A 24,548-nucleotide genomic window follows, 5' to 3' on the forward strand; every position below is an offset into this window, starting at 1 on the left:
TCCTTTAAGAGAAAACATATGCTATAACTAAATAATCATTTTTCTTGTGCTAGTTGTCTTCACTTTTTAAACTACTACTACTACTACTACTACTACTACTACTACTACTACTACAAAATCCTTATACAAAGTACTACACATTATATTTCAGGTATCCCTAGGACTCTGTCAGTTAAGTAACACTATATTTATATGCACAAAAAGTTTGAATGAATTTAATAAATCTTTGTTTACTTTTATAAACAAGCCATTTTAATTTTATGCACTGGTTTGTATGAATATATAAATATTTGGCTAAAATAGTAGCTCTTCTTAGTTAAAAATGATTAAATTAGTTATATATGTTGATATAACTTAACTGATTAGCAGAATAAAGCAGAGAATTCAGACCATATACAGCAACTCATATCTGACTGAGACTACTCATTATACAACCCTGCCCCAAAAGTGGTTATCTGGTCTTTTGCTGAAAACCTTTGGTTTTTATAGCTGGATGGAAGGTCAGGAAGTAGATAATAGGGATATAGAGTATCACTTCTCAAGTCAAGTTTATTTTCAGTCAGCTCTAATTTTTAGGGAGTATACCATTGCAAAAAAGGGAAATATTTTTTTCTAAAGTGTCCATATAATGTTCCCATCTCTATTCTCTGTAGCCTTCCACATGACATCTATTCAAATACTAATACTTTAAGTCACTCATGATACCTTCCCACTTACTGTCCCAATTATTTCAGTCAATTCTCATGTGATATAATCTTGAAGCTGTGTGCTATCTTCCTTTGAATAGTCTTCAACTTAACAACATTCCTTCCCAATGTGGTATTCAGAATTGAAAACAACACCCTAGATAAACTCTGACTAGGGAAAAGTACAGTAGGACATCCATATTTATTTCTAGAGGAAATATATATTGGGTTTTGTATGGTTATATTTTATGGTTTATGTTCTTCTTCTTCTTCTTTTTTTTTTTTGGTATGGTTATACTGGCTTTTGACATTGAATAAAACCATCAATGTGGCTTGGAAGAAGCAATTGTTAAATTTTCATTTTTATATTTATACCTCAGAAATCATAAATCATAATCTATATAGTTATTATTTTTTGGATTGGCTAGATAAAAAAATGACAGATGAAAAAGTAAAAAGGTAGATTAAGTTTAAAAATGTGTCATGTAATCTTTTTTTGGGGGGGAGAGAGCTAGTTAATCCCCCAAATCTTTTACTATATATTTTCTATCTAATTATTTCTCCCCTTTATGTATGATTTTTTTAAACCTAACACTAAGGCTTAACATTATGTCACTAATAAAATTTCAGCAGACACAACTGTCTTTACTTTCACTGTTTTTAAATGTAGTTCACTCAGATCTGATTTGAAATCATCAATAGTATCTAGGTCAATCTAGGGTTTACTGATAGATATCAATTTTTCTCTTACATAGTCAAAGATCCTTTGAAATAAAAACAAAAAAAAATAGTTCTACTTTTTCTCTTTAGAAAGCTATCATTATTGGAGGCAACTAGATGGCACAGTAGGATCGAACACAGACCCAGGAATCAGGAGATCTGAGTTCAAATCTGATCTCAGACAATTAATACTTCCTAGTTCTTTGACCTTGGGTAGGAAAGACAGACAAAAAACCAGACAGACCAAAAGGTAAAGCTGTTATCATCCTATGCACTCTGGGCTGCACAGACAAACAGACAGACAGAAAGAAAGATAAAGGTATTATTGTTTTATGCATTCTGGGCTGCTATTTTATTCTGACTCTGGTCCTTTGATTTCCCCTTTTATAGCTAAAAATAATCCAAAACTTTTTTCTATTCGTTACCATTATTTATTAGGTTTAATTCAATTTGAATTTTAGTGCCTGAAACAATATTTATAGGATAATATTGCAGTTTAGTATTCAATATTAAGTGAACAAACATTCTTTTTCTACTATATGCCAAGCACTTGGCAAAAAAAAAAAAAAAAAAAAAAGCAGGGGAGGGGCAGAACTTGAACTCAAGGAACTCACAATCAAAAATATGACCAACTATGTATAAGCAAGATATATACAGATAAATAATGAGGTAATCTCAAAAAGAAGACACAAAGATTAAGAAATAAATAGCTTCTTGCAGAAGGTACATCTTCATCTGAGACTTTAAAAAAATTTAAACACAAGGAGGAGAGTAGAGATAAGGAAGACAGGAGTTACAGATATGGTTGACAACTGCTGAAAATGTTGGGAAATTAAATACTGTGTTTAGGGAACAGTAAGGAGATCAATGTCACTATCACTGAGTATATAGGGAATGAAGGAGGTAGTAAAGATAAGAAGATTAGAAGTAGGAAGATGCTAGAGTATGGGGGGATTTAAAAGCCAAACAGATAATTTCATATTTGATCCTGGAGGTAATATGGAATATTGGAGAAGGGAATATAGTTAGATTTCTGCTGAAGAAAGAATAATTTGACATTTGAGTGGCAGATTTATTAGAATAGCAAGAGACTTGGGGTAAGGAGATCAACTAGTAGCCTATTGCACTTATTTAAAAGCCTGCACTAGGGTGACAATGTAAGAGTGAGGTATTTTCAAGAGATGTTACAAAGATAGAACTAATAGGACTCAACAACTAATTGAATCAATCTCTGTCTCTGTCTCTGTCTCTGTCTCTCTCTTTCTGTGCATGTCTGTGTGTGTGTGTGTGTGTGTGTGTGTGCGTGCGTGCGTGCGTGTGTGTGTGTGTGTGTGACAGGAATCTAGGATGATGTTTAGATTGTAAGGCTTGGGATGGGACCTCTTGACAGTAATAACTGAGTAAGAAGAGAGATATGAGAGGAAGATATGATGATAAATGCATTTTTGGACAATGTGAGTATAAGATGTCAATGGAATTTCTAGTATGAGAAATTCAATAGATGGTAAGAGAGACTAGTATTTATAATGTGAATTAAGACTCAATCATCTGAGAATGATTTATACAGACATCATAGATAACTGAATCTGTGAGAGCTGATGAGATTACTTGCAAACAATTAAAGGAGAAAAAAAGAGGGTCCAGGACAGTCTTGAGAGACATCTATGCTTAATGTATGGTCATCTTTTATGAAATTTTGTTTTTATCTTCTGCACACATCTTTTAAAATTCTAAGTTGTAGTAAATATACATACACAATGAGCACACACATATGTATATATACACACATACATATATGTTGGTTAAAGATGTCTCTGCCCACCCATGACAGACTTTTAAAGAAAATTTCCTTTTCCCACGTTTTTCAGAATTTTTTCTTTTTTGCCTAAAGTATTTCATTGCATTAGGGGGGAGGTCAAGATGGTCAAGAAAAGACAACAACAGTCCCAAAACTGTCTGAATTAAAATATCATAAAACAATTCCTGGAGCAGTAGAACCCACAAAAGATTGGGATAAAATAATTTTCTTGCCAAAGGCAGCTTTGAAAGTCAGAAGGAAAGGTCTATCATATCTAGATTATAGTGGAACACAGTTCAATGTAGGCTATGACAATACATATCTAGCTCCAGAAAACCAGGAGCAAATATTGAGAATGACTGAATGAGCAGCAACTACATCTTTTTTCAGAGCTTTCACCCCACAGATGATAAGGAAATCAGAACATTACAGGTCTCTTTGCTAGCACTGAGATACTCTGTTGCTTGACCATACTCAGATCAGGGTCATAGTCCTGAGTTATTCACTCTGGAGAAGTATTAGCATACAAAATTTGTAGCCACAAAGGGATGGGGACCCTTCTCACAATTCCAAGGAAGAAAAAAAAGCACTTATGATCACTTACAGACCAGAGCATAGACCCAAAGAGTAGTAAAAATCTCCCTTTAGATCATACCACCTTAGAAGAACTGAAAACTTATTGGTCCCTATAAGTATCTCTAAAAACAGCTAAATCTTCGACAATGCTAGTCTAGAAGCAAAGCCCTACTTTAACAAAGAATTGAAAGTCAAGAAATAGGCTAGGTTAGGGAAATGAACAAAAAACAGAAAAAATATCTTCACCCTAGGATACTATTGTATCCTATATAGTCTATATAGTAGTCATACTATTATGGTGAGAAAGATCATATCAAAAATTCAGAAAATAGGAGTCAAAGCTCCTACATCCAAAGCCTACTTAAAAAGTAAAATGAAATAAGCATGATCCTAAATGAAAAAAAGGACATTCAATTGCCATATTTCCAGGAGTTTGTTGCAAAAATATCCGAATTTAAAATAAAATTTGAAACACAATGAAACACAAGGTAAATATCAAAGACTAATTACAAAAAACTCAATAAGGACAAACTATATTTTATACTTTAAATATAAACTGTATGTCTGAGTCTATCATTAATAATTTGGTAGTTCATAAGAAAGATTGTAGTAGAGTTGAGTATGATATGATTCTAAAAAAAATAAAATTGCATTGGAAACATAGAATAATTAAATGGGGGAGAAGTTCTGGAACCCTACTACTCTCATTGGAAATGAGTAAGAGGGGAAAAATACATATATACTTAGAAGGGTATAAAAGTCTTCTAAATTCAGAAAGAAATATGAGGTGTAAGGGGATAAGTGGAAAGAGAGAGAATAAGGGAAGAATCCTATTGGTCAGGATAGGTTTAATAATAGAAAGGCAAGGTATTGGATAGAAGTAAAGCAGAGTAGTTGGGAGACAAAAAATATAATATAAAAATTAAGAGTGTAATTTATTCTGTAAATAATAACCATGATCACAGGTAAGCTGAAGTTAAAATAGATTTAATCAAAAGACAAAAACAGCAAAACTACATTATGTCAGCCAGATTAATAAGGATTGTCAGAAAATTTAAAATAACTAGAGAGTCTAAACATGAAACATTGTCATGGTGTAGGAAATTTTGAGTTAGTGAAGTTGGGAAAATATGGAAAAATTTGGAGTTAATGAAAAAGTTATTCATCTTCAGAAAAACAAAATAAACAAGCATAATATGGTCTTACATACATGTATATGAATGTATATGTGTATATATGTGTATGATTATAAATGTATATGTATATGTAGGTATGTGCATCTATATTACAGATATGTGTTTCTGTGTATGTATATGTGTGTATGTGTTTAACAGTAATCTTTTTGGAGGAGGAAGAGGAAAGAGGGAGAAAAAGAATAAAGTAAAAAGTGCACAGCAGAGAACAAAAGAAAACATACATGCAAAGAAAGAATGATGTACAGTTCTGAACACAAGTTAGTATTTTTATATAGGCTTTTCTGAAATGGAAATTTATTATTACACATTTTTAATCCTTAATTATGTTCTGCTGTGCACATGACACTTTTTTTCTTTTCTGAATTTGTACTTAAGCTCAAAATAAATAAATGAAATGAAAAAAAAAGTAAAACTGACCAAATGAAAAAGGATGCACTTTTGTACTCACTATAGAAAAAAAATTCTTAAAAACTTAGAATTGAGCAAATGGAAGCTAATGACTTATGAGAAATCAAGAAACAAAACAAAATGAAAAAATAAAAAATAGAATAAAAAGTGAAATGTCTCATTGGAAAAACAACTGACCTGGAAAATAAGTGCAGGAGAGAATTTTAAAATTAGTGGATTACCAGAAAACCACACACACACAAAAAGAGCCTAGACGTTATCTTTCAACAAATTATCAAAATTTACCCTGATATTTTAGAATCAAAGGTTAGAATAGAAATTGAAAGAAACTGCTAACCATCTTCTAAATGAGATCCTCCAAATGAAAACTTCCAGGAATATTCCAGAGCTCCCAGGTCAAGGAGAAAATATTGTAAGCAATTAGAAACAAATCATTCAGGTATCACGAGCTATAGTCAGAATATCAGAAGATTTAGACGCTTCTGAATTAAAAGATAAGAGGGTATAGAATATGATATTCTAAAAGGCAAATGAGTTTTACTTACAACTGAAAATCACCTGTCCAGCAAAAACTGAGTATAATTCTTCAAGGAGAAAAATAGATATTCAATAATATAGAAGACTTTCAAGCATTCTTGATAAACAAAAGACCATAGCTAAATTCAAAATTTAACTTTTAAATACAAGACATCAAAAATGAATTTAAAAAAGGGAAATAAGAAGGTATTTAGTAAGATTATACTATTTACAATCCTAGATGGGAAGATGATGCTTGTAACTCAAAAGAACTTTCTGATTCTTAGAGGAGCTAGTAGGACTCTATGTAGACAGAGTTCACAGACGTGTTAAACATGAAGGAATGAGACATAAAAAATTAAAGGGTGAGAGAGGAATGTATTAAGAGAAAAGGAAAGGGAGAGATAAAATGGGATAACATTTCACATGACAGGGACAAGAAAAGATTTTGCCATGGAAAGGAAGAGATGGAAAGTAAAGGGGAGTAAATAAATCTTACTCTCATTAAAAGTGAGTCAAAGAAGGAATAATAGACACATTTGATTGGGTATAGAAAAGACATCAGTGAGATGATGCCATGACATGCCAGTGATTTGGATTTAAGTGAGGGAAAGTTGTGCAAAATCACCTGCCTCACTTTCTCCTCCTGACCCAGAGAGACAGGGTGAAACAAAGAGAGAATAGGATGAATAAGGGAGGAGGGGAAATAAGATGGAAGGAAATACAATGAGCAATCACAATGGTTAAAATATTTTCAAAGAAGTTTTTCTGACAAAAGCCTCATTTCTCAAACATTTAGAGAACTGGGTAAAATTTATGCAAATAAATCACTCCCCAATTGGTAAATGAACAAATGATATAAGTAGTTTTCATATTCTATATATAAGTTCCTATAATTCAAAATCAATAGAAATTAGGATATAAAGACCATGAACAATTAATAAAAATAATATTATTTAAAACTGTGCTTAATTTCTCTTCATCCTCCTGTCTATTACTTTCTGAAACTAAATTTTTACTAAAAACTTGAAGTAAATGATATAATAGAATAAATAATTAAAATCCAGATAATGAGTAGAAAATGAATATGATTTATTATTTTTTTTAGTTATAAAAGTTTTTTTAGTTATAAAGAGACTATCCCTGAAAAGAACTTAACCCAGCTAAAGCAAAGACCCTAAATTTTGTTCTTTATTCAATCACCCAACATATACATGATCCCAGGTTCCTGTCTTATAGGAGATTATAGTTGTCAAACTCATAGTTTCCAGGTTGCCAAAATTCCCAAGTGGACCAAATACAATTAAAATATAAAGGACAAATGTTTACCAAAATAAATAAAAACATCACACAACAAGGATAGTAATTTCTGGTTTTCTAAGTCAATATGCACCCACAGGGATTTGTCTCTGAGTTTGATTCAGCCAAAAAGCAGCATATCTATAACTAAAGTCTGTCATCACACTTTTAATCTGCATTATTAATGAAGCAAGAAGCCAAACTTCTTCTGTCAAACCTAGTGGATTTTTTTTGAATCCTCATTCTCATTCTCCCTAAAGCATTTGATATATATATTTTAAAAACCATATCCAATTATATGCTTTCTTTTCTCTAGAGTTTTTGTTATGACATATTCTCTCATTTCTCTTTCAACATATCTGATCATTCTTCCTCAGGTTATTTAATTATACATTCATCCATGTCATTCCAATTAAGTGTGAGTGTTCCTCAAGGTATTATCTTCAGGCTTCATCTCTTTTGTCTCTATCATTTGGTGGCCTCATCCATTCTATGGGTTCAATTATCATCTCTAGGAAGATTATTTCCAGATGTCTAAATCCCAAAAGTCTATCCTGAGCAAGAGGTTTATATCTTCTAGTTTGGGGGCATATCAGATTAGCTATCATATAGGTATCATTAATTCAAAAATAAAACAAAACTTGCTATCTTTTCTCTCAAAATTTCCCTTATTACTTTTGAACTTCCCTTACTGTTAAGGAGACTACCATTCTTCCAGTAATTTAGATTCATAATCTGAGTTACATTAACTCCTCAGTTCTACTTATACCATGAAGGCAATCTGTGATCAAATTCTTTCATGGTTACCTTTCATATGTGCTTCCTCTAAATTCCCTTTGCTCTATTCAAAAAAATTACTATCCTGGTTCTTGGGGTGGAGCCAAGATGGTGGAGTAAAGTCAGGAAGTTGCTCAAGTTCTCCCAGTTTCCCTCAAAAATCACCTGAAACCAAGCCTCTTAACAGAGTCTGATGGAAAGAAATCACTCTCCATCTCAAGATAGATTGAAAAAACTTCAAGAAATGTCAGTCTCACCAGAGTGAAAAGAGTGTTCAGCCCAGGTCAGATAGACTCTGGGAAAGCTGGTGAGAGGGCCTTAATCATAGCAAATCAGCAAATAAAACCCTCAGTCCTGGTTCAGTAGAAGAGAAAATCAGTGGGGCAGTTTCCATTTCCAGTTCATAAGGCAAATTCTGGGAAACTAGGCTGGTTCCTGAACAGAGAAGGCAAAGCTACCTGCTGCAAACACAAGGGGTCCCTGAACTCAAAATTCAAGGCTCCGAGCTGCACAGGAGGCTTGATACTGTGTCCTCTTTGCCCCAGGAAAAGGGCTCTCTATATTAAAAAAAAGTTAAAGAGGAAATCCTAAAAGAAAAAGGAAAGAAAATAAGCAAGAGGCAGAAAAGAGCCTTGACCACATATAAAGCTACTATGGTGACAGGGCAGACCAAAACCCAAGCTCAGACAAGTTCAGCATGTCCACAAAAAAATCTCAAAATGATAGAAATTGGTCTCAACCCCTTCTTAGAAATGGTAATAAAAGACTTCAAAAAGCAAATAAGAGAAGTAGAAGAAAAAATGATAAAGGAAATGAGAGGGATATTTGATAACGTCAACAATATGGAAAAGGAAAGGAAAAAAAATTGACTGAAGAAAATGACTCCTTAAACAGTAGAATAAACCAAAAGGACAAAAAGATAGAAAACTTAACTGAAGAAAATCATATTAAAAACTAGAACAGGGCAAATGGAAGCTAGCGACTTTGTAAGACAGCAAGAATCAGTCAAATCAACTTAAAAGGATGAAAAAATGGAAGAAAATATGAAATATCTCTTTGGCAAAACAGCTGACTTGGAAAATAGATCCAGAAGAGATAATTTAAAATTATCAGCATATCTGAAGGCCATGACCAAAAATAAAGCCTGGATAGCATTCTACAAGTTGTCATTAAGGAAAACTGCCCCAATATTCTAAAAACAGAGGGGAAAATACTCATTGAAAGAATCCATTGATCACTATTGATGACCATTAATCACAAGAGACCCCACAGGGAAAACCAAAGGGAACATAGTTGAGAAACTCCAAAACTATAATCTCAAGGAAAAAATACTGCAAGCTGAAAAACAATGAAAATATCAAAAAGGAACAATCAGGATTTACCAGGATCTGGCAGTTTCTACAATAAAGGATCAGAGGGCCTAGAATAACATATTTCAGAAGGCTTAGGACCTGGGGTAACAACCAAGATTTAACTACCCATTGAGATTCAATATCATCTTTCAGGGGAGGAGATGGAGCTTCAATGAAGTTGAAGGGGGGTAGAGCACAAGGTGGGGAGCATCACATGGACAGAGGGCGTGGTTATGAATGAATTTTAATGAGATGACATCAAAGAAAAAAACATTAAGGGGTGGGGAAAGGTCTGTACTAGAAAAAGAGGAAAGGGGAGGTAAAATTAGACTATTAGTTCACATGAAGAGGTACATATAGCCTATTACAATCCAGGGAAAGAAGGGAGGGGGATGAGCATTGGTTGGAGCTTCATTTCATCAGTTTTGTCTTTAAGAGGTAATAATTTAATCATTCAGTTAGGGACAGAAATTTATCTAGCCCTATAAAAAATAGGAGGAGAAAGAGGAAAACAAAAGGGAGGGATAGGATAGAAGGGAATTGTAAAATGGATTAAAAAACAGAATCTTACAATATGTGTTTACACAGAAACACATGTGACAGAGAGACACACATACAGAGTAAAGGTACAAGGCTGAAATAGAATTTAATATACTCCAGCTGAAGTAAAAAAAAAAAAAACAGGGTAGTAATTCTGATCTCAGATAAAGCAAAAGTAAAAATAGATTTTATTAAATAAGATAAGGAGGGAAAGTACATCTTGATAAAGGGTACTGTAAATAATGACGTAGTAATGATACTAAATATGTATGTGCCAACTGGTAGAGCAGGCAAATTCCTAAAGAAGATTTTATAGGAAGAAATAGTCAGCAAAACTATTCTAGTGGGGGACCTTAAACTTTCCCTTTCAGAATCAGACAAATCTAACCACAAAATAAACAAGAAATAAACTAGGGAAGTTAATAGGATTCTAGGAAACCTAGATATGATAAACCTCTGGAGAAAACTGAATAAGAACAGAAAGGAATACACCTTTTTCTCAGCAATACATGACAGAAATTGACCATATATTAGGGCATAAACATTTCACAATCAAATGCAAAAATATAGAAATAATCAATTCTTCCTTTTCAGGCTACAATGCAATAAAAATTATACCCAATAAAGGGCCAGGGAAAGAAAGACTAAAAGCCAATTGGAAATTAAATAATCTAATTCTAAAGACTGAGTGGGTCAAAAAACAAATTACAGAAACAATATATAATTTCATCCAGGAAAATGACAATAATCAGACAATAGACCAAAACCTACAGGATGCAGCCAAAGTAGTTCTTAGGAGAAATTTTATATCTCTAAATAGTTACATAAATAAAATAGAGAAAAAGGAGATTAATGAATTGGGCATGGAGCTTAAAAAAAAGCTAAAAAAGAACAAATTAAAAATCTCCAATTATATGCCAAATTAGAAATTTTGAAACTCATAGAAGAGATTAATAAAATAGAAAATTAAAAAAAAACTATTGAACTAATAAATGAAACTAAGAATTGGTTTTGTGGGGAAAAAACTAACAAAATAGGTAAATCTTTGGTTAATTTAATCAGAATATGGAAAGGAAAAAATCCCAAATCACCAGCATTAAAAATAAATTTATCATCAATGAAAATGAAATTAAAACAATTAGGAGCTATTTTGCCCAACTCTATGGCAGAAAGTCTGATAATCTTACCAAAATGAATGAATATTTACAAAAATATAAATTGCCCAGGTTAAAAAAAGAGGAAATAAAATACTTAACTAGTCCCATTTTAGAGAAAAGGAATTGATCAAGTCATTAATGAATTCCCTAAGAAAAAATTTCAGAGCCGGATGGATTCACAAGTGAATTCTACCAAACATTTAAAGAACAATTAATTTCAATATTATGTAAATTATTTGGAAAAATAGGTAAAGAAGGAGTACTGCCAAATTCCTTTTATGACACAAATATGACACTGACACCTAAACCAGGAAGAACCAAAACAGAGAAAGAAAATTATAGAACAATCTCTCTAATGAATATTGATGCAAAAATTTTAAATAAAATATTCACAAAGATTACAGCAACTTATCAATAAGATAATACACTATGACCAAGTGGAATTTGTACTAGAAATGGAGGGCTGTCTCAATATCAGGAAAACTATCACCATAATCAAACATATCAATAACAAACTCAACAGAAATCATATGATAATCTCAATAGATGTAGAAAAAGCTTTTGACAAAATACAACACCCATTCCTATTAAAAGTATGAGAGAGCATAAAGATAAAGAGAACTTTTCTTAAAATAATAACCACTATCTATTTAAAACCTAAAACAAGCATTATTTGTAAAGGAAAGCAGCTAGATGCATTCCCAATAAGATTAGGGGTGAAACAAAGATGCCCATTATACTAATATTATTCAACATTGCACTAGAAATGTTGGGTATAGCAATAAGAAAAGAAAAAAATTAAATTTTAACTTTCGAAGGATGCCTCTCATAATAGTCTCTTATACCATCTGACTACCTTCCATATATTGTGTGTATATATATATATATATATATGCATGAATGCATCTATATATGATGTATGTATTTATGTATCTATTCCTAGTTTTTTACATGTTGACTTGTTCATTAAAATTTGCATTCCTACAGAGGTGAGATTGGTTTGCCTTTCTTTCTATATTCCACACTTAGCATCATGCCTTGAATATAGTAAATACTTAATAAATGCTTACAGACTTCCTCTTTTTTGTAAATCTTTGGATATTAATTGTCTAGAAAATAAAGGCACTCTTAATTTATTGGTTACTATAAGGAGGTCTTTACCAATTTCACCCATGGATAAGAAAATCATAAAGTATTGAAATAAAAACTGAATAAGAAAATCATAAAGAAGAAAATATTTTGATTACCTGAAAGTATGTGAACTGTGAGTGATACAGATCAGGATAAACATGAAGAGTAGTTCCAATCACTAGTAGCAGTTCAAATTTGTGAAGAGATGAACTAATATAACCGGTAAATCCCAAACACCAGATTTTCAGAAGAGCTTCTAGATCAAACAGGACTGTAAAGGCCACCTGGGAGAATATTTATGAAGAGAAAAAAATGATGACATCTGAATCCAGAATCATGATGTATAGTCACAAGTCTTAAGCATTAAGAATGAGCTTTAGCCAGTATAAACTGGCTAGTAGTCAAAAAAAGAAGGAAAAAACCCAAAGAATATTTTGATCATATAATGAACCTTAATAGACTAAATCAACCTACAATGCCAATGAATCAATATGTCAATTTTAATGTTTCAGCAAGTTATATTTTAAGTTATATTTAATATATATTAAGTATTAAAATAATTTCACTATCAATTAAAAAAGTGTGATTTGAGATGCTAGTATACAAATATACTTGATACTTGCTAAAGCTCAAGTTTCTTTAGACATTCTCTCAAAGTTCTGAACAAATGTAAATACAGAATTTTAAAACATGTTAAATCAGATGTACATTTTTTGTGTCAGGAGAAAAAGTAGAGAAATGTTGAAACTTTGGAATCATAAAACTGAAGCTATTTTAAAGTTCAACTCTTTCAAATACTTCTTGTGATTACATAAAAAGTAGGGAGAACATTTGAAGCAGATAAAATAAGCAAGTCTATTGTGTTTCTTGAATAATTGTTATTTAATTAAAAAATACCTTACTATTTGATACATATTGGCATTGAAGCATGTATGTCAAAATATTACATTTTTGTTTTTATTGGCTCTGTGGGCTAGGTGATTCCATTTTTAAGGAAGTAGAAAGAGAAAGAAGTAAACTGGCAGCTGAAACTGCCTACAGATAGAAAAGTACAAAATGCAAATATTTTAATAGGTAGGTATGACATATTTCATTGAAAAAGTTAGAGCTTTAAACAAATTAGAAAAGAGACAGTCTTCTTTATAGGATCTCAAATACCAGATTTTTCACTAAAATCTAAAAATCTCCAGTGATATGGACCTAAGATAGAATTTCTTGCCTCCCCATGTATTCATTAATTCATTTATTCAATATCATTGATTTAGTGTTAATGCTTAAGTTATTGTATTTTGTGGAACAATTTAAAAAATCTGTTTTCATAACATTCATGGTCTATTATGAGGAGATAAAGCATTTTGTTTTAGAAAATAACTATCATCCTAGTATAAATATAAAATGTAAAAACTAAAGCAGATACAATGAACTAGTAATAGCAATTCAGAAAATTGAGAGATTACTTCCGGCTCAAGGAAATTGAAGAAAGGATTCACAGAAGAAATTACATTTGGCCAAGATCTTAAAGGAAATTGAAGGCCATTTCATGTTAAGCAGAAAAATTTACTAAACTTTTCAATGCAGAATTTTGAAAAAAAAAAAACAGCTGATTTTTTAAATGTGGAAAAAATAATTTGCAATTTTAATACTCCTAAAATCTAGCAAGGCTTTCCCTACTACAATCTCTCCCAATTTGAGATATTCACTCCTAGATTTCATTGGCATAACATGTTTAACTTTAAAGTTTTTAAACATTTTTAATTTAGAAATATCTCATTTTTTAAATGCAAAAAAATTTACAATTTTAATACCTCTAAAATTTAGTAAGGTTTTCCCCACTCCAACTTCTTCTAATTAGAGATATCCTCTTGTTTTTAATAGCATAATATTTTAAACTAGAGCTTCACTTTCTCTTCTTTCACTTTACATTTGAAATTTCAAATAAAGTTATGAAGTATATCTCAACATGTTATCATGAACTTCATTATATTCCAATGCAACTATTCACTTTAATTTTAGATATGCAATCAACAAGAATAAATAAAATTATACAAGGAAATTTTAATTCATGGTAAAAATGTGTAGGCAGCACCATCTGCATTTTTATTTCTTCTGTGGGAAAATTATATACTTTTCAAAGAGGCCCACAACATTCATAATTAAAAATACATCAGATGATTTGCATAAAATGTGGTTAACATTAAACACCTGTCTTTCCACTTAGAGAATGGTTATTGGTCTTTTTTGACTTATGAAATTCCACTGGAGGTATTAGGAAACACATAACCACTGGCTAAATCTGTTGTGAAAAATATATTGCTCTAGATGTCTGCATAATATCTGGAATTAACTCAAACACAATAGCATTTTAGGAGAAAGTGACATATTTCCAATATAGATAGATGATTTATAACTTGCAATGAAGATATAAAATTTCCAATTATATTTATTTTACAAACACAAGACTGTCTCCCCTTCCCCCAAAAATGTACTTCCCCATTCATTCCAAAGTATATGGTGAATTCATTGCATTTGTATCAGTGAAAACTATGATTTATAAATACAAAAGAATTCTTTAGTTGAAATATTGCCATGAATGTGATAACTCTGAAAGAGGAATGCATAATAATATGCACTGTCATTTTCAGAAGCAACTAAGTACATTTGCTTCACATCCATCTCAGAAACAGAGTAAATATATGCTTTTCTACAGTATCTCCAAAATAAATAAACCCAATTAATAGATGAGGAAGTGGGACGCAGAAATAAGAAGTGCCCTTCATATAAGTTCTCTATGAACACGCAAACTAAATCTCAGATTTTGTGCTTTTTGTCCACTATTCTATAAAGGAAACAGCAACAGTTTACTATGATATGGATATGACATAGAGGATCTCTATTTTCCCTTGACAACTTTCTTAAATCCTTGATAATTTGTTATAATAAGAAGATCAAAGATTTAGATAGAAGAGAATTTAGAGGGCATTGAGCATAATCTCTTCTTGTCTTAGGTGAATAAAATTAATCTCAAAGAGTTTAAATCACTTATTTAAGATCAGAAGTAACAAGCATCTGTGGCAGGATTTTAATTCAGGTTTTCTGACTTCAAGCCATATATTTTATAGCCTGCATCACCCAGTAATTTGAAAGGTGACAGAAGAATTTGATCTTTTGAAACAGGGCTTACCTCTAACACCCCAAACTCTATCTTTCATTATGAATTCAAAGGAAAACATAATATAGTGACTGTATTGGGTTACTTTCCTTTGGCTAATAGCTTATCACTTAGATTTCATCATTTTAAAATGTTCACATCATATTAGTATTTTGGTATTCATATGGACCAGACCATGATAAACCTATTTGGTCCAACTCAAATATATAGTAAGGCAAATGTTAGCACTGAAGAATTTCTTGACCTTTACCTACTCTCCAAACAATATACAATATAGAAAATATTTCTGAGTGAATTATATTGAGAAATTAACTTAACTAAGTTGTTTTTCAAAGTAATTAAATCATAGTACTTGATTTATGAAACTGGAGTAGATGGTATTTACTAAATTGTACCCAAATATTGAAATACCTGAGATGTCAGGGAAGGCGTGATCACCTTTTAAGTGGGGTTCTCACCTCCTTGAGAAATCAGGGAGGTCATGACCATCTTATGTTCCAAAACAAAAGAAAGGGGGAGATGTTGGAATATTAGGTTAACTGCTTGGGGAAGAGGATCTGCTTATATTTCCACAGATGGAAAAAGAATCAGATAGCTGACAATGACTGTTAAAAGAACTTTTTAAAATCCCAGGAATCATTGGATTTCCTAAGACAAGATGAGACTGTTTCAGTTCTTGAAAAAACAGCAAGAATCATTGGATTCCTTAAGATGAAAAATTGTTGATGAGACTTTTTGCAGTACTTCAGAGCTTACAGGAATTATTAGATTCCTGGCACATGAACTAATGGACAATGGATTCCTTATGGACTATTTCTAGGACTTATGGACATGTGTAAAATTTCAAGTTGATTCATGTATGTTACATTAATACTAGCCTGTGTTATATTGCTATGTGCTTATGTAAATTATGTGTAATGCCTCCCATATTGATGGATTTATGTATACCATGTATATCTGTTACAAAGTTCTGGCCCATATTGATGGATTTATGTGTACCCCTTCAGAAACCCACTAATCTGATTAGATTTCCTATTTCCTTTGGTGTTTTCATCTAACAAAAGAAAGGGGGAGATGTTGGAATCCTTACTAACTGCTAACTAATTAGAGTTGATCTAATCTTACAAGAAGATGTTTTGGGCAGAACCTGAAACAAGGTACTAAGTAGAACTAATTAATACAAGGCTTGTGTTCACACCTTTACTCATTGGAGTTCAGTGAGTTCACACCTCCCTTGAAGCTCTTTGGGCCAGAGAGCACTATGGGAGAAAACCCACAATCCCTCTCTTGAAGGAGCATAAATAGAGCTTCAATGGGCCAGTCAAAGAAGTTCTTCAGAGTGAAGAAACTACAAGTCGAGATTTCACCGGAATGACATGAAGAGTGGAGCTGGCTGGAGGCTGAAGAAAGCAGAGGCAGAGGCTGAAGGACCAGACCTTTGGATTTGGCGACATTCGGAGAGAGCTCTTGGAACCAAGCAGAGAGATAGGCCTCTAAGCTAACCGGGCTATATTGGAGATAATAAAAGATCTGAACTTTTATCACCTGGCTGCGATTTGAGAAGAAAAAGCTCACCACATTTTGGCGCCCGAACAGGGACTGATTCAGATCCATCTGAACTAGATCACAACACTGCATCACCCAGTAATTTGAAAGGTGACAGAAGAATTTGATCTTTTGAAACAGGGCTTACCTCTAACACCCCAAACTCTATCTTTCATTATGAATTCAAAGGAAAACATAGTATAGTGACTGTATTGGGTTACTTTCCTTTGGCTAATAGCTTATCCCTTAGATTTCATCATTTTAAAATGTTCACATCATATTAGTATTTTGGTATTCATATGGACCAGACCATGATAAACCTATTTGGCCCAACTCAAATATATAGTAAGGCAAATGTTAGCACTGAAGAATTTCTTGACCTTTACCTACTCTCCAAACGATATACAATATAGAAAATATTTCTGAGTGAATTATATTGAGAAATTAACTTAACTGTCTAAGTTGTTTTTCAAAGTAATTAAATCATAGTACTTGATTTATGAAACTGGAGTAGATGGTATTTATTAAATTGTACCCAAATATTGAAATACATGGAAAAAATTAAAGAAAAACAGCATTGTAATATAAATTAAATAAATTCAATTTAAAATGTTTGAGAAAACTGACACCATTACATTCTATATATAATGTATTGATAATCGACAAATGGAAAATCACAAATTGGTTATCTAACTCTAGTAAAATAAAATGTTTGTTGTTCACATATTGAAAATTAAGAATATTATTCAAAATTGCAAGTGCTAGTCTCTATGAAAAAACAACTGACGACTCATGTTGAGTAACATTATACATGACTAAATTAATTTAGCAATTATCAGAAAATGATAGAAATAATGACTCGAAAGCCAATAATTCATTTTAAATGAAATTTATGATTAAAAAGTCCTCTATAATTTTAGAGTCATTTAACCAAAAATTCCTAACAAAAAATAAGGCTGAATATGCCATTGGGAAGAAGACTTTAGAGATGGAAGATCATACCATCATAGATGTAGACTTAGAAGTTATCTCAGATATCTCCCCATAATTTTATTGATCAGAAAAATTAAGGCCTAGGGATTTGTATATGATCACACAGGTAGTAAATAATAAAAGAGGGAAACTAGAATCTTGGTCCTCTGTCTAAAGAATCAGTGCTCTTTCCAGTATACATTCTTCTCAAGCCTTGATGGGTTGCCTTTCAGGAAAGCCTGTTTTTTTTCTGAGTTCTGCAGTCCTAACCAGAAATCTTCCTGAGTCATCTGGGTATTCAAATTATGAAACTGTCAGAAGATATCTCTTCACTGATGTTTCTGAAAAAAACTTAATTAAATCTAATAATAGTGTCAAGGACTGAAACTAAAATCAGATGGGATGAATTCTCTCAATTTTGTCACTCTACGTGATTAAAGAGACTAAAATGAGAATGTCAAGTTTTAGTGACACAGAAATTAATGAATCCTTTTGTTACTTAATTTTAACAAACATCATGAAATATAATAAAATAAAAAAGTATAAAAATTAATTTTAAATAAATAAGAAACGGTTCTAATAGATGGATATTATGAAAACAAATATAATTGGTTCTCTCTATTGCAAATCTTTTGGAATTGGCCTTAATTACCTCATTGTTGAAAGGAGCCAAATCCATCACAATTGATCATCACAAAATCTTGTTGCTATTGTGAACGATATTTTCTTGGTTCTACTCATTGTACTTAACGTCAGTTCATGTCAGGCTTTTCAAGACTTTCTGAAATCAGCCTGCTCATCATTTCTTATAGAACACATAAATACATTTTTTTTTCAAAAAGGGTCTGTTCCCTATTTCCTTGTAATCTTATTTTTAGATCTATTATATACACAGACTTATGTTATTTTAATTGAAGTAATAATACTTTGCTTTTATTTAAAGTGTATTTTAAATTTTGTAAAATGCTTTACATGTTATTTCCTTTGCACTTTCAAACAAACACAGGAGGTAAATACTACAGATATTATTATCCCCATTTTTATATATAAGGAGATGCTTGGAAAAATTGAGTGACCTCTTTCCTTAGGATCATATAGCTATTAAGTATCAGCAGTAGGACTCTAGATTCACAATAATTGTACATAATCTGAATATTTTTTGGTACTAGAAAACTGTTTTTGTTAATTTTAAAGAAATATGCAAATGTTTTAAAATTAAAATTTAATTGGAAATGTGATTAAAAACAAAATCAATAGATTATCTGAACTAATCTGAGACATAAAAGACACAAAAAACTGACACAAAAGATTATATAACAGTCTTTGCCTTCTTTTGACTATTCATATTCTAGATGAGACAGATATGTCTTTTATTTCTACTTCTAAAACAAGTTCTCAATTTTAATGAATTAGTTCAAAGAAAATAAAGAGTTTGAAAATAAAAAGTATGTATTTTTAAAGAGGATTTTAAAAAAATCTAACTACATCTTGATTCCTAACAGGTAGAATGATTTTCTTTAGTCTTACAAAATCTCTAAAGATGCCCTTGGGGATGTGAATTATTATATCACCTCTGGGGAATTTTATTTTAAAATATATTTTTAAAAAGTTCTCATAACTACATTGTTTCAGAGACTTTAGTATTACAGTATAGAACCTTTTAAAGAACATATTTGATCCTTCATACTTGAGTGACTAGAAGGTGCCTTCCAATTATAAAGTCTTTAACAATGTCACCAAACCTAACTCTTCAGGCTTATTTCTCATTATTCTCTTTCATGTATTGTTTCTTAAGTACTGGCTTACTTTCTATTGCCTGAATATATAATTGGCTTTCATCTCTTTCATGAATGTCTTTGCTCTCAAGCTGTCCTCAATACTTTCTTTCTTTAAGACTCATGTCATGAATCACCTTCTACAGAAAATATTTCCGGATGTCTCTTGTTGTGTTGTTGCTGCTGCACCTGTTTGTCATTTGTTCTTGAAGAGGACCATGATATCAGGGAGGTGATGGTAGGACATGTAAATAAACTGAATTTAAGTGAGGGAGCATTTTGTATCTTCAAAGGATAATATAACTATTTACTAGTTATTTTTTTACTATTTACTATTTACCTAGAATAAATGTTTTACTATGGTTGTTCAGTCATTTCACTTGTGGTTGAGTCTTTGTAACCTTTTCTTGGAAAAGATCCTAGATCAATTTACTATTTCCTTCTATATTTCATTTTACAGATGTAGAAACTGAGGCAAACAGGATTAAATGACTTGTCCAGAGTCATAAAGGTACTAAATTCTGAGGCCAGGTTTGAATTAAGGAAGAGGAGTTTTCATGATTTCAGGACAGGCGTTCTATCCACTGTACCACCTAGCTCACCGCATAAATGGTTTCCTTCCTAGTGCTAATGTGGGTTCCATATTGACTGTACTCTAAATTTGAACTTCTCTTCACAGAGGAGAACAATGAAATTATACAACTAGCCAATTAGAAAAATTTCTGAGACTCAATTGCTTGATATATCAATGATCCTTTGCAAATAAATTCTAGCAAAATTTGGAGATTCTGATAGCTGCCAGATACCCCAGAAGCAGCCTTGATGATCTAAACAGTAGAAACTTGAAACTTGAGTCTTTGCTTGAGAGTTTCTAAACATGCTGCTGCCTGGCTTATTGTGTCTACAGATGCCTTCTCCTTTAATTCCTTGCTTCCTACATGAATTACATTTCCTCCAGAAATTATATTTCACCCTTTTCCATTCCCCTTTGAGCAGCTGAGAATTCTTTGCTCCCTTATGTATATTTTCTATTTTCTACAAGTTTTTTCTTGAACGATTTATATTTTTAGTTGGTGTTATCAGACTTTCATTTCCGGTCTCTTTATGGTCCTGGGGATGTTTTCACTAAAAACAAGTTAGCAATTTGGAGATGGAGAAATGCAAAAGGCATGGGGAGAAGAGAGGGAAATAAGTATTTATAGAGCACCTAAAATTTGCCAGGAACTGTGTTAAATGCTTTTTTAAAAAGTATTATTTTATTTTATTCCCCAGATAACCCTGTGGAGTAGATACTGTTATTATGCCCATTTTATTGTCAAGGAAACTGAGATAAACAACTTAATTGATAAGTATCTGAGGCCAAATCTATATATAAGTCTTCCTGACTCTAGGCTTAATGATCTGTCATCCTTGTACATGTGATGCATATGCCATAAGGCAGATAGATTTTATTTATTTATTTATTATCTTTATTTATTTTTTTTTTGGTTATACATGTACATTAATTTTTTTAAAAAAATACACTTCTTTATGAATCATGTTGGGAGAGGAAAATCAAAATAAAAAGAGGGAAAAAACATGAAAGAGAACAAAACAAAAGAAAAATAGAAGGAAAAAAGAATGAACATGGCTTGTGTTGATTCATATTCATTCTCCCTAGTTCTCTGTTTGCAAATGGTATTTTCTATCCAAAGTTTATTGGGATTGCCTTGCATCACTGGATTGCTAAGAACCAAATCTTTCAGCACACAATTTTGCTATTACTATGTACAGTGTACTCCTGGTTCTGCTTATTTTTCTCGGTATCAGATTGTGTAAATCTTTCCAGGCTTTTCTAAAATCAGCTTGTTCATCATTTTTTACAGAACAATAATATTCCATTATTTCACATAATGTCTTCAACCATTCCCTGTTAAGGACCATGCCTAAGTGAAGGGGCAGGTCAATTCTCCTAGAACTTTCATAGCTGTGGATCATAACATCTGAAGGAGTTGCAAAGCAGCAAACAGGTGTTGCTTGTGGACTGGGAATGAAATAAATTGGAGTTGGAAGGAAGAGGAGAGAGAGGTCAGACAACACAACTGCATCTCAGTCTCCTTATATCCTCCTCCTTTTCCTCTTCCTCCTCCTCTTCTTCTTCCTCCTTCTCTTCCTCCTCCACTTTCTTCTCCTCCTCCTCCTCCTCCACTTTATCCTCCCCCTTTCCTCTTCCTCCTCCTTTTTCTCCTCCTCCTCCTCCTCCTCCTTCTCCTCCTCCTTTTACATGAAGAGATCCATTCCACAGATCAGAGTTAGACTTCCAGCAGCCAAGTGGCTCCCATATTACAACAATTCCCCAACTGATGGGCATCTACTCATTTTCCAATTTTTTGCCACCACAAAAAGAGTTGTACATGTGAGTCCTTTTTGCTTCTTTATGATTTCCTTGGGATACAGAACCAGTAGTAGCATAAGCAGATTGATTTTTATAGGATTAAAATAATGCTAATTCCTAGTTAAGAAGCTTCAATTTAAGCATTTTTTCCCCTTTACAGAATGTTTATCCTATTTGGGGATCAGCAATAGTGCTTTTCTTGACAGTATTTTTTTTAAATTGAGCATTTTAAAAAAATCTTGTCATTTTACCTCTAATAAATAGCAAGGCATCTCATACATAGCTAATTGGTTGCTTATTGGATTGGTGTAACATTCTGTAACCTAAAACCAAACTATTTGGTTTAAAAATATAAAATATAAAAATGATTTTCAATTTGAGAGAAAATTATAATTGTATTTACTCCAAGTCTCTGTAAAGCTCAAATACAAAAACCATGTTATTACTCTTGCTTTTAGTAAAAATAACTTCTTCAATATTAAATAAAACAAATTAATAATCACTAATAATAGATTACACATACAATTTTCATTGAGTGAACTGTCTGCTTCACAGAATTAAAACAACATTTTGTGGGTTATTAAAAATCAAGTGAGCTTTTACTATTACTGGAAAAATCACACTTCTTAATATTCTATACTATCATAATTAAACTAATCATGTAAATTCATATTTCAGAAGCTTCAATTTCATTCATTTTTTCTATGACCAATATAATGTCAATTCTCCATAAGTAGGTTTCATTTTAAGATAGTGCAAGTCAGAATTTTAAAATATTATTTTCACAACTATATCTCAAAGTTAAACTAACCAACTCATCACTCAAATATCAATTAAGTAAATATTAATTTTATATTTGGACCTTCTGTAATTCAATAAGTTTTTGTTATAAGATCTAATGTTATTTTAAAATAGAATAGCTGTTTCAATCTAAACTATTTCATTTATCTAAAATAAGTGATATTTATTTAGCAACTTAAAATACATGATAGTATAAACTATACCACAATTCATTTTCTATTCTTTTTTTTCCCCTAGGTGACACATTATTCATAGAATATGTCAGAGTTGCTGTAATAACCCATTTGCTCTGAAATTTCAAAGACAGCCATTTCAGATAAATTATATAATCTAACATGCTCAACAGGGAATGATCTATTATTTTACATACCTTTTTGAAGACTCAATTTTACAGAATGTAAAGAATGACAATTTTGCAGCTGCTAATCTATTACTTTTCAGTGAATTATGAAATATTTGATTCATTTGCAAATTGTTGATAAAAGTCATTTTGTAGATAGCTCTTTTAGTGGCCATATATTAATATATATAGGATGAAATGAAATGAATATGGATCTTGTGCATTTTATTATATAGCTACTGTGGCAGAGAAAATGTAAGATTGCAAAATGTATACATTTTTTAATTTAAAAAAGTTACTTTTAAACCTTAATATAGCACAAATTCGCATCCAAGTTTTTTTTATTGTTAATAGCAATTAACTTTTTCAAATCATCTAATGAAATTCATTTTAAAGATGCTCTACTATTTTATTATCAAGCAGATTCTAATTGATCTAGCATTGTCAGGAAACAATGAATTTCATGTAAGCCATTTTTTTTCAAATACAAAACATAATACTTTAAATATCAAAGCATTGTTTTCAACAATTTTAACAATTTTGATAGAAACTTCTACACTCATTTTAACACCACCACTTAAGCCTGATGACTAAAACTCATCACATACCATTGTTATCATAACAAATGATATGATGATACCATATCATCATACTTCATAGTAAAACAGTTCTGCATTTCATCATCTGGTAATGTTGGGAGTATTAAACAAATTTTTCATGCATGTATATCAATAGCTAAGGGAAGAGAAGATAGAGTTGTTTGATTCCAAGGACTTTAATTTTCTGCCTTTAGCTTCTAATCTGCTATTGTCTGAGAAACCACATAATAAAACTTTTTATGAAATGTATACCTAATCAGCAAGTCTGGTTTAAAGTAAATGGTTTAGTTTTTGCGACAGCTTCTGCAGCATTTTTTTCTTTCCTACTCAAATTAGTAATGTGATGCAAAGGGTTGAGATTGCTAGAAATGATTGCTAGCTAAATATAAGGTCACTGCACTGTGACAGAGGTTTAGTATTAGAGTTGACACCTAGAGTCTGTTTGCCCTCCTTTCAATGAGAAGTCAACAGCTTTAAATATGAGGGAGATACAAAGGGCAAAGAATCAACTTCAGGATTTATATACACATGTATACATGCACATAGGCATATAGGTATATATATATATATTATATACATGTTTGTGTGCACACACACATATACATATATATGTATATGTATTGTCTCTAGATGTTTTCTATAATCAGAAAAGCAAAAAAACTGGGAAATCCATTTATAGCTTTTCCTGAAAGCTGAGAAACTGTTATGAATTTTTTTTTTACTTTATCCAGTGCTAAGACATGAAAGTTTGATGCTGATATCAATTGAAAATAGGGAAATATGATGATAATAGACTTTCAGGGAAGCAAGAAGATTT

At 31.7% G+C, this 24,548-nt stretch overlaps 1 protein-coding gene across 2 annotated transcripts in view; it reads right to left on the bottom strand.

The window, feature by feature from the left end:
- Window positions 1-24,548, bottom strand: part of NALCN (sodium leak channel, non-selective) — a 513,455-nt gene that overhangs the window by 225,786 nt on the left and 263,121 nt on the right. For both annotated transcript variants that reach the window (XM_051984081.1, XM_051984080.1), the window contains exon 12: window positions 12,273-12,440. In XM_051984081.1, coding sequence (XP_051840041.1) covers window positions 12,273-12,440 — 168 coding nt within the window. The remainder of the gene's footprint in view (window positions 1-12,272; window positions 12,441-24,548) is intronic.

This window comes from Antechinus flavipes, chromosome 3 (genome assembly GCF_016432865.1).
Source record: "Antechinus flavipes isolate AdamAnt ecotype Samford, QLD, Australia chromosome 3, AdamAnt_v2, whole genome shotgun sequence".
In the NCBI taxonomy this organism is placed as follows: Eukaryota; Metazoa; Chordata; class Mammalia; order Dasyuromorphia; family Dasyuridae; genus Antechinus; species Antechinus flavipes.